The sequence below is a fragment of the Elgaria multicarinata genome, chromosome 9 (assembly GCF_023053635.1).
Source record: "Elgaria multicarinata webbii isolate HBS135686 ecotype San Diego chromosome 9, rElgMul1.1.pri, whole genome shotgun sequence".
Taxonomy (NCBI): Eukaryota; Metazoa; Chordata; class Lepidosauria; order Squamata; family Anguidae; genus Elgaria; species Elgaria multicarinata.
The window spans coordinates 7,372,374-7,383,879 of record NC_086179.1 but is presented as its reverse complement, the minus strand read 5'-3'; the positions used below and the strand labels follow the sequence as shown (position 1 = coordinate 7,383,879).

Below are 11,506 nucleotides of genomic sequence, written 5' to 3'. Positions count from 1 at the left end.
GCCCACAACCTCCCTATTACTTCGGAACTCACGAGCAAATGGCCACATTTTTGAACTTGGCTATTTCTACTAGATCCTTTATGATTACTTGTCCTTTTAATAGTTAAATGTACGCTCAGTCCTTTTGCATGTAACTTTTGCTGGAATGGTCTATTGACTGCAATAAAATTGCTGGTTCTGGTGCTTTTGTGCAAGTTCACATTATCACTAATACGAATTAGCACAAGTAGAACAGAATTCTGGTTAAAATAATTTGATTCCTTCAGTGATCAGATGACAGAATGAAAGATCCCTGAAACACTGATGCAATGGGTTTAACAAAAACTGTACATCCCCAACTTTTACACATGAGTCAAGTGGTCACAAAAGTACTCCTTTCATATATATTTTTTAATAAACTTTATTCTATATTACAAATAGTTTTATTTTATTTTTTTTGTTCTGGACTGCAAAATAGGAATGCCTTATATTTACATACACAGGTATACAATTAAGTATAACAAAGGTACAGAAGCTTTACCAAGTAACAACAGGGTTCCATTTTAAGCAGTTTTCATTTCCATGATTCCTTTCTGCTTTTGAAACTAGGGTCATTAGAAAAGAAACTGAAAAACAAAGGAAGAAAGAAAAAGAAGAAGCAAACATTCGTAAAGCAAACCCTGAACTTTTGCAATCCAGGATCCATTATTTTTTTATTTTTATTATTTTGTGGCTCAATGCAATACTGTCTTTTCAGGATATGCCTGGGTCATCGTATTCAAAACAGAAACTTTACCAACCCAGGCAGAAGTAGGTGATATGTCCGGAACAATATGTGGTTAAAAGTAGCTGAGGTGTCCTGTTGATTTATATCATTAAATTGCCTCAAGATCTCCTGACCAATACAACGATGAAATATTTGTGATCAGGTGTGGGTAGTGAGGAGGGTACATTTGCTGTTGCAGCTCTTTCAAACTTTTCCATCACAACCCAGGATTTCTTGTTTGACTCAGAATATAATCACAGAAATGGCTTCAATGTCTGGATTATGTGCACAGCAAGTGGAACTCCTTTTAAGACCATGCTGATGCAGGATAATGTATATGCTATGCACAAAATACTGCCATTACTCCATAAGTAATCTAAGCTTTTGGGGGGTGATAGCTTCTCTATTTGCAAAAATAAGCTGGCATTTTTAGCCCAGAGGTGCAACCCAGGATCCTTTGCAATGCTAGAATATATGGTGGCCTACAAGTCCCAGATGACATGTAGCTCTCTGATTGTACAGTGCAGTTAAGATTTGGGACCAGCCTTAAAACAGAGTAGTGTTGTGTCAAATAATAGTTCCACTTCAAGGCATGCTTGTTCTAAGAGTGATAGCTGATATTGTCTCAAATTCTCCTACTTAGGACAAGTGTGTCTGACAAAGTAGGCTTGAGACTGTAAACGTTCATGCCTCAATATATTTACTTGCCTTCAAGGTGTCAAGGAGGACTCATTATTTGGCACAAGGAGAATTGGTCAGGAATCAAGGTGAAGTTGTATTTCCACCAAAGAAGGTGACATTCAGCCAATTTAATCCATTGAAAATTGTATCCGGAAGTTGAATTTTGAACATGGAATATTTGTTCATACTTGTGAAGTGTGACTGTTGGATATTGGTGATCATCTCTGTAATCAGAGCGAAATGTATTCTTTTGTTTCCTTCGTTAATTGTATGCTTCACACTCAATAAAAGGAAAAAGAAAAGAAAAGAAAATGAAAAGGGAATTAGAAGCCAAGACTGTGCGGAAGAGATTAGAGCGCACACATTCACGACACGATTCTGCCACCGAAAAAGAAAGAAAGATCAAATTTAAAACAAACAAACAAACTTCTGACATACAAAAATAAAAATGAACCAAAATAGAGATTTGTTTAAAACTCCCGGGTCTGAGAAGAGAAAGAAGAAATAGATGGGGCCAGGAAGAGTGTGGCGAACTCTCACACTGCTTCCCGTTTCTGACAACTTCTTTTGATATGTTCTGCTCATTCCTTTGAGGTGTTCAAGTTTGAACTGAAAAGTTGCTCGAGTCTGTACCAGCAAAAAACCTTAAAACCAAAACCATCGACGTTTTAAAAACCTCTTTAACCAGAAGCATGCTGAGTCTCCGTTTCCTCCTGTTCCTTCCCCCAAAATAGTTGTGCAAAATCATGTGTGTTTGTGGGTTCCCCCCCCTTTCTGATACCTTCCCCCCTCGATGGATGGTCCCCGTTGCCCCACCACCATTCTACCCCTTCTTCTCCCCTATATGTGCAAACAAACCTTCATCCATGACACCCTCACTCTCTGGAATCTCTCCACCACCACCCCTCCTGCCGGCTTTGCTTTCATTTTGTTCTTAGAATCTGAGAAACTCATGAAAATATCTCCCATCTCAGTCACCTGTGGCACTTTGTCAAAAACCTTTGGTTTCTTCCGTGTTTAAAAAAAATGTTTTGTGTATTCAAGAGAAACTTTCTCTCTGTCTTGTGTGTGTGTGTGTGTGTGTGTGTACACACATTCCCACTTAATCTTGGCTAGCCTGGCTCTCTTACCACTTCTAAAGCTGTTTATACCCAATCCAGGAGAAGCAGCAAAATTGTTTAAAAGCAGTGATGCAAGTTTGTGAATCCCCAGTGCTCCGTCCTCTAGAAACCACTGAAATGGATGGGGGTAAGCACGTGGAGATTCTGGTCCCACAAATCTTGCTTTCCCACCCCCATCCCCGTGTTGCCTGTATTCACATAATCACATAGAAGCCATCATGATGGCACCTTTCTCCTGTTCTGCCAATCCCACTTTACAACACAACAGGTATGGTCATTCCCTCCTCATGCCAAGATCACCTAGTAACTGAATTGCTCTCCAAACATGAACATGGCCTCTTGGCCCCTGTCGTCAGATAAGGGAACAGGTTCCATGTTAGAAAGCATGGGGAGTTTGAAAGAAGCCCAAAACAAGGAACACAATGGATTCACTCTCCCTGCAGAAGCACCTTCAGAGATTGAGAGGGCAGAAGGGCCTGTGCAGTTTTCTTGGGGACTATCTCTTTAGCCTACTGGTTAATCCGGTACCCCATGCCAATGTTAGTTGACCAAGACCAAAAGTGATGGGAAAGAAAATGGCAGACATGGGCACACACATGCGAAAAAAAATATGTGTTTTGATGGATCTGGTTAAATATTCCCCCTTAGCTCTGTGGATTTAAACGGCAGGCTTTCACAGCTCCATGTAACCTTCAGAAGCATCTTCACAGCACAAGGGTAGAAGCTGTGCCATGCAAAAGATCAAAAGTGAACCCCCGGTCAGAGTTTTTTTCATAACATCAAACCGTAGAAACAATACATTTGAGTGGTTTGGTCAGCTGTTCCAGACCTACAATTCCCTTCTCCACCTCTGACCTCTCTGCCTACCTCATGGGATGACCTGCTTTGACATCATCTTTGAGGCTATTGGATGACCTACTCTGACATCATAGCGGGATTGAGCATCCTAGAGCCGCACAGAAGAGCGCTAAGGAAGACTTGGAATTCTATGGGCAACTTTTGTTAAAGGGAGAACTGATTGAGTTTCGTTTGAACTGAGTACTGTGCCAAAAAAATATTCAGCATTTTTTTTTATCATTCTAAATTTGGTAGAAAATAAATTGCACCTGTTTCCCCCCCCCCAAAAGGTGGAGTTAATTCCAATAACATTCTTGGGGTATAGAATCATAGAAGAGCAGAGTTGGAAGGGGCCTACAAGGCCATCGAGTCCAACCCCCTGCTCTTTGTGGTGCTCTGCCACCTCCCTGACTTCCCATGTTTCTCTTCAATCCTAGAGGAAGCTGTCTTGAGGTAACTCTACCCATGGTTGTTGTTGTTTCCCCAAATCTGGAAGGATGAGCAGCTGTGGAGGCTGCAGAGTGATGTGTGTGAGAGAAAGAAAAAGGCCCACCACCCACAGCATCCCCAGTCACTTCTCAATAATACGATAAAATCAGAACCACCACAAAAAGAAATCTCTATATAACCGAAGCCTCTTTTGTGGGGTGGGGGAAGAGAACTTCAGGGAAACTGGAGAACCATTTTTGGTCCAGCACTATTTGAAGGGAAGTTTGTCATTCGAAGTCTTCCGAAGGGAACCACACCCATGGGGTTCGCGGCTGATGCTAGGTGGTGCTTGTAGGCATTGAAAGAAGATGGCCATCCTGGCAAAATTATTTACTTCAGGGGAGTACTTACCATTCATGGCTTTTGCCATAAGGGAGAGTTGTACATCACTGTGGGCCCTAGACTTCAGTGACAAGCCCCAGAACAGATGGCTTTGCTTTCAGAGGGTCCCGTGTTCAAGCCCTGCCATAAGAACATCAGAGGTGCTGTGCTGAATCAGACCAAAGGTCCACCTAGTCCAGCTTTCTGTTCACACACTGGCCAACCAGCTGTGAAAACCCACAGGCAGGACATGAGTGCAACGACACCACCTCCCACTTGTGTTCCTCACTGGTATACAGAAGCATACTGCCTCCGTCATGACCAATAGCCATTGGTAGCCTTCTCCTCCAGTAATTTGCCTAATCACTCTCTAAAGCCATCCAAATTGGTGGCCGCCACTGCATCTCAGAATCATAGAATCATAGAAGAGCAGAGTTGGAAGGGGCCTACAAGGAAATCGAGTCCAACCCCCTGCTCAATTCAGGAATCCACCCTAAAGCATCCCTGACAGATGGTTGTCCAGCTGCCTCTTGAAGGCCTCTAGTGTGGGAGAGCCCACAACCTCCCTAGGTAACTGGTTCCATTGTCATACTGCTCTAACAGTCAGGAAGTTTTTCCTGATGTCCAGCTGGAATCTGGCTTCCTTTAACTTGATCCCGTTTTTCCGTGTCCTGCACTCTGGGAGGATCGAGAAGAGATCCTGGCCCTCCTCTGTGTGACTTGTGGTAGCAGATTCCACAGATGAACTCTGCACTGTGTGATTGTGCTCAGTGTGAATCGACAAAGCTGGCAAAATAAATGAATATACTGAATTATACCACCTCCTTTTTATGGGGGGGGGGGTATACTGCACACTACACAGTACTTGCCAATCAACCAAAGACTAAACCTTCCTATCTATTGCCCTTGAGCATCCATTAGCTTGGATGTTGCAGGTGAGGAAGGAACACGAGGGCTTGGGAGGTGCCTCCTTTTCTTAGGACCCTCCTCTCACCAATTCCAAGTGGGGGCCTCTGTCTTCTTTCTACTGCTGGTTCCCATTTCTGGGTTTACTCTGTGCTGCATCTCTAGATCAAGGACTTCTAGATGCTGTGCTCTATGTTTTACGTAGATCAGCCTGGAAGTTAATGGAAGGTGGAGTTTGAGATCTTAGAAAAGAGAATGGGAGGAGAAAGGTCACTTCCACTTCAGTTAGAGACTGTGTGTCACCTCCCAAGGTGCAGCCATGCTGGTTCAAAAGGGATGAATGTCGCACGTATTGTGGAAAAGGTTCTAGACTGCTTTCCCAGAATGAATGGAGATGAAACAGGCATGGCCGTAGCCGAAGAAAGGTGTGTGCTTGTGTGGGTGGTTATACAGTCAGTGGACATGGGCAGAAGATGACAATGATCCATGAAAGAAAAGAAAAGAGTTAAATTTACGAAAATTGGGGAGAGGTGAAAAGGTGGCCTTTCTTCCTTCTCCACCCAGTCCCAGGAGAGCAGCTGACCGCACTGAGAGTTCACAGGGCAAGCGGCCTCCCTCTTCCATGGTAGCCCCATGAGGCAAGCCACCGGGTGACAGTCTGATGGGAAGGGGCAGCACTCTCGGGTGGGAAAAAGAGCAAAGTTTGTTCCCCACTCCGTCAGGATTCTTGGAGGCAAGAGAGCAAGTCCTGCCTTGGTGTAGCTTCCAAATAACACTGAGTTTGTTTCTGCTCCAGGGCTCGGAGCCCAAAGAGCGCCATTAAAGCAGCATGACGGAGGCAAGCCGGAACGGCTCCCTCTGTCGTTGAACGGATGATTAGACGATATGCTCCGGGTGAAGGCAGAAGGGGCATCTGTGGACGAGGGAGCTCCACCTAAATGGTCCCCACGTTTGGGATTCCTCTACGGAGACGCCCCTCAAATCCTTGAGGCCTAGTTGCTTGGCGTCCATAGGTCCAGCAGGCGAGCCTTAGAGGAGCCGAGAGCTGTTCTGGTGACTTTGCTCGACAGCCAATCAGAAACTTGCACTTGGTAAAGAGGATGTTCTTGACTGAGGCACGGCTTGGTTTTGTTTTTTGTTTTTGTTTTTAAATCCCTCCCAGGGAGTCCCCTGGTAGGGCAGTTCTCAGCTGTCTATACTCATGAGGGTTATAACTTGTTCAAGTTTGTAGGCCAGTTTCTGCTTGCCAGCCTGGTCGTCTTGATCGAGCGCGCCAAGGATCTGGGGGAAGAGAAGGCAGCGGGGAGGGAGAAGGCATTATCGAACCAGTCTGTCATGTCAAAAACAGGGACAATGATTTATCTCTGAAGCAGAAGAGCATCTGGGACTGACCTAGCATGGACATTACTACGGCAGTTGTTCAATACTGTAGGCCATAGGTAGGGGAGGATGAATTGCCCCGTATGCACCTCGGCGGGTGCTCGCCATGCCGATTCTCCTGTCCACCCCGCCTGCTGGGCCATGCAATCCTCTTCTGAGACCCATCTTGCCCTGGCAAGTGTTTGGCAACCGTCCTCCCCCTTGGGCCCAAAGTTGCACACGTACCCCCCTCGCCGCGTCAATGGCAGCCATAAAAACCCCATATAGGCAAGGGTAAAGGCATGAATGCTCCACCCATGCCTTTACCTTTGCATAAACAGGGCCTTGATGGCTGCCATTGATGCAGCGGAAAGGTAGGCGCACCATGTATTGACACAGGCGGGTAAATGTGCAATTTTGGCGTGAAGGGGCAGGTGCTCTACGGGCCCTGTGGGCACTCGAGCGGGGTCCACACTCCTGCCAAGAACACCTGACTGGGTCCGGTGGGTGGAGACAGGTGTCGTTGGACTCCCAGACCCAGTCTGGCGCTCAAGACAACCCTAGCGAGAGGTGTTGAAACATCAGGTGCATCGGCTAAATCTGGCCGATGGGAGTCCTAATCTGACCCACTCTAGTTATAGAATCATAGAATAGCAGAGCTGGAAGGGGCCTACAAGGCCATCGAGTCCAACCCCCTGCTCAATGCAGGAATCCACCCTAAAGCATCCCTGACAGATGGTTGTCCAGCTGCCTCTTGAAGGCCTCTAGTGTGAGAGAACCCACCACCTCCCTAGGGAACTGATTCCATTGTCGTACTGCTCTAACAGCCAGGAAGTTTTTCCTGATGTCCAGCCGGAATCTGGCTTCCCTTAACTTGAGCCCGTTATTCCGTGTCCTGCACTCTGGGAGTTCCCCATGTGGCCACCCCTGATGCCACCTGCTTTCCCCAGACCAGTGGCTGTTTGGAGGTTTCCTGGCTTTCCCCCCATTTTCCCCATTCCAGAAGTTGGAAATGCCTCCCCAAAGGCAGTAAGACATTGAAGCCAAAATATACTGTTATTTTCTTTTAAAACAAGGTGTAAGCTCCTGGTGTACCTTGTTTTAAAGGGAAATTGACTCCTTGCCACTGCTGAATTTTGACCACAAACTTGGCAGTGAGGCAACGGCAGAGCAAGATCAGCCGGGGTGCCATATACAGCCTGTGGGCTACGTGTCCCCCACCCTTGCTGCTGTTGTTGTTGCTATTATTATTATTATTATTATTATTATTATTATTATTATTAATTGCATTTGTATACTGTCCCATGGGCGAACTTCTCTGGGCTGTTTACATAATATTAAGACATTTTTTAAAAATATACAAAAATTAAAAACCACAAAAGCATACAATATACACATACATTCAAAACCACTATAACAACTTTAAAACAATGAGCCTAAAAAATAGACCCAGGGCGAAGATAAAAGTCTTGACCTAGAGTTGAAAAGATAACAATGTCGGCATCCGGCAGGCCTCGTCAGGGAGATCATTCCATAGTTGGGGGGCCACCACAGAGAAGGCCCTCTCCCTTGTTGCTGTCCTCCAAGCTTCCGTCAGAATAGGGACTCGGAGGAAGACGTTAGATGTTGAGCGTAGTGTACGGGTAGGTTCATGTCGGGAGAGGCGTTCCATCAGGTATTGCGGTCCCAAGCCATTTAAGGCTTTATAGGTTAAAACCAGCACGTTGAATCAGGGTCGGAAACATACAGGGGCCTAACCTCTTCCGACCCCAGCCCTTCCCAGGACCAAAGCCCCACTGACAGACAGACATGGGAACCTTATACATAGAGCTGCCCAACTACATCTTGTGCATGACATAAATAAGGAACAAGAGGAAGCAACCTTCAAGCTACAGTGTAAAAGATTGTTGCCTCTGGGCTTCTTTTCCCTGCATAGGCCAATAGGCCATGGCAACATTTCTGGAGCCAGAGGAATGGTGACATAATAACCTTGGCCATGCTCACCTCTTCGTTGTACTTGCCCACGTAAGAGTAGATCTCTGATAGCGCACTCATTGTGTTGAATTCATTCATGTGCATGCGGGACTGCTCAGCCAGGTAGGCGTTCATGTCCTGGTCGCTGATAGCTGGCATTTTGCCGATATCTGAGTAGTACCTGGTGGAGGTTAGAGATGACATTGGCTGGGTTCAGACAACACGATAGTCAATGGTGGGGTAATAATCTACTTGACAGTTGTTTTCCTATGGGGTGCTCCCTACACAACATGATAATAATCAACCATGGTGTGGATTAGGACCAGTGTTGAGTTGACTATTATTCCACGCTGAGTTGACTCACTCAACTCCCGCCCTCTCCCCCCTGTTCTCCTGCTAGTATCCCAGCAGCCATTGCTGCCAAAAACCTGTCCTGCTGGCTGGACTAGAGTAGCAACCACCACTTTGACTGCTCTTGCCTTGCAACACCGTGACCAATGAAAATAACCAATGGTGGCTGATGAAATAACCAACAGTGCCCACCGCACAACATGATAACCAGTGGTGGTTCAAATAGCCAAATCTGCATAGAGTTGGTTCTTTGTGTTGGTTATTTCAACCAAATAGCCAACCATTGGATAAGAAAAAAACCCCAAAAACCCTCCACACAACACGATAACCCACGGTGGGTTAAATAACCATACGGCGACTATTAAAACCACCGCTGGTTATCATGTTGTCTGAACCCACACACTGAGTGTGTGGCCAGAGTGAATCTTTATCCTACTAACAAGCTGAAAAGATCCAGTCGATAGGGACCAGAGACTAGCCTTTTCAGCAGCGGCCCCACAATTACGGAATTCATTTCCCATGGAGTTGTGCCAAGCTCCATCCTTTAGAGTCTTCAGGTAGCTTCTGATGACCTTCCTGTTTTTGAAGGCTTTTAAGTTAATCTTTGTAAACTGCCCAGAGAGCTTCGGCTATAGGGCGGTATATAAATGCAATAAAATAAATAAATAAATAAATAAATAAATAAATAAATAAATAAATAAATGCCTCACTTTATTGGACACCTATTTTAAAGGACTATTGTTTCTATTGAATGGTTTGCTATATGTATTAATTGGATATATATCCTATATATATATATACCTTTTATACCTCTTACCTCTGTGATGCCTTGAGGATGAAGAGCAGTTTGATATATATATATATATATATATATATATATATATATATATATATATATCTCAAACTGCTCTTCATCCTCAAGGCATCACAGAGGTAAGAGGTATAAAAGAATTATTCAACCAGTAAAAAAAGAAAAGAAAAAGGAATAAATATGTGTTTGTTTGTTTTTTAAAAAGAGCATTGCAATTTAAAATGCCTGGGGAAACATTTCAGGCTAAAAGAAGGGCTTGAAAAAATATTATTTTTCTCTGGCCTTCTCTTAATGAAATTGCTGGGTTTTGGTGGGGGGGGTGTTTATTGCTGGATTTGTTGTTCATTTTAATACTGCATTTATTATTGTTTTTATTACAGTTTCTATTGTATTTTTTTTTACATTTTTACATTGTAAAAATGTACTGTTTTTACAACATTTTTATAATTCTTAATATCATACTGGTTTTAGGTGTTTTGTTGCTGTAGGCCACCTTGGCAGGCCTTCTCCTCTGAAAAGGCAACCGAGAAAAAAAATTAAATAAATACATAAAATAAGTAAATAAGTTGTTTTCATGTTGGGAAAAAAAAAGCAAGGGCTTTTTCGTTTCTTGGCAGAGCAATCCCATAGAATCATCACTGGGTGTGGATTTCCTATTGCCAAACTGTAGACACAGCTACGACCTCCAGGAAAGGGGGGGGAATCCAAAGCGACACCCCTTCCTCAGCCAATAAGGGAAAGCAACACCGCTTCAGCCTCAGAAGTCGGGATCTACGGATTGCGCAAAATCTGCATTTCACAGATTTACAGGGTCCTTTCATTCCATTGTTCGCTCATTGACGGAATCGGGTTTGTTTTCAAGTTCCTGAATTTGTGCAAATGTGCATTTCCACAAATTTGGATTTGCGTTAATTTACACTTGCAAGAATGTGCAACACTCCCCCTAAATGTGCAGCAGCTCCCCCAATGTGTATCTTCACACTTTAGTGTTGGGGGAGTGCGATGCCACCCCCTCACACACAAAGCTTTGACGCGCACACTTCCTTCAGGCTAAGCACCACCACTTAAATACCTGAGGAAGGGGTAAAGAGAAAAGTATAACCTTTCCCTTATAGCAGAGGGAAAAGGTAAGGAGATTTGGAAAAGGCTTTTCTGTGAATATAGCAGGCTGAAAGTTTAATGTAATGGGTTTATTTATGAACTAATAGAGCAGGAGACACAGCCAAGCTGACACATGGTTTTATGGTAGCAAAATAAAGAAAATGTTTACTGTAGTTTACAGTTCTTAGTTCCTTCAAATTCTATTCAACTCCTGCCTATTCTTAAGAATACTGGTAGAAATAAATCTAATAATAACAATCCTTAGTCCCTAGGATCTTATTTTCACTCACTCCTCACACAACTCCTGACAAGAAGAAATCACAGAGCTAAACACATCTACCCTCCAAACCCCATCACCAACCAAACCCCTCAAACCACTCAGCTCCCCCATATATATATAGACTCCTCCCCCTTTCCACAGCATCACCAGCCACACCCACTCAGTCCAACATTCCACACTCTCTAGACATACTCATCCAGATATACCTAAGGGAATAGAAATGTGGGTAACGCCACAGAGAAAAATCCACATTTTCAGCCAGTGGTTTTGTATTTTACTTATTTTTGAATTACCAATTTTTTTCCGCAAAATTGAAAAGTACAAAAAAAACCCACCAACCAACAACAATCTGCAAGACCACAGAACGTGCAGGATTTGAGAAATGCCAGTCCACTGAGGAATCCACAGGTCAGATTCATAGAAATCTGAACCCATTTGATTCCATTGTGGATTTCTGCAATTTCCCTCATCAGAAGAGGGTTGGGGAGCAAATCAAGGGAGCGGGACAGTCGGTGGAGATGAAAAGGAAG

At 44.2% G+C, this 11,506-nt stretch overlaps 1 protein-coding gene across 4 annotated transcripts in view; it reads right to left on the bottom strand.

The window, feature by feature from the left end:
- Positions 1-5,377: 5,377 nt before the first annotated feature.
- The window catches only part of PLXNA4 (plexin A4), a 695,664-nt gene continuing 689,535 nt past the window's right edge, over positions 5,378-11,506 (bottom strand). For all 4 annotated transcript variants that reach the window (XM_063134640.1, XM_063134643.1, XM_063134642.1 and 1 more), the window contains 2 exons: positions 8,464-8,614; positions 5,378-6,381 (listed from right to left, as the gene is read on the bottom strand). In XM_063134640.1, coding sequence (XP_062990710.1) covers positions 6,286-6,381; positions 8,464-8,614 — 247 coding nt within the window. In that variant the 3' untranslated portion in view covers positions 5,378-6,285. The remainder of the gene's footprint in view (positions 6,382-8,463; positions 8,615-11,506) is intronic.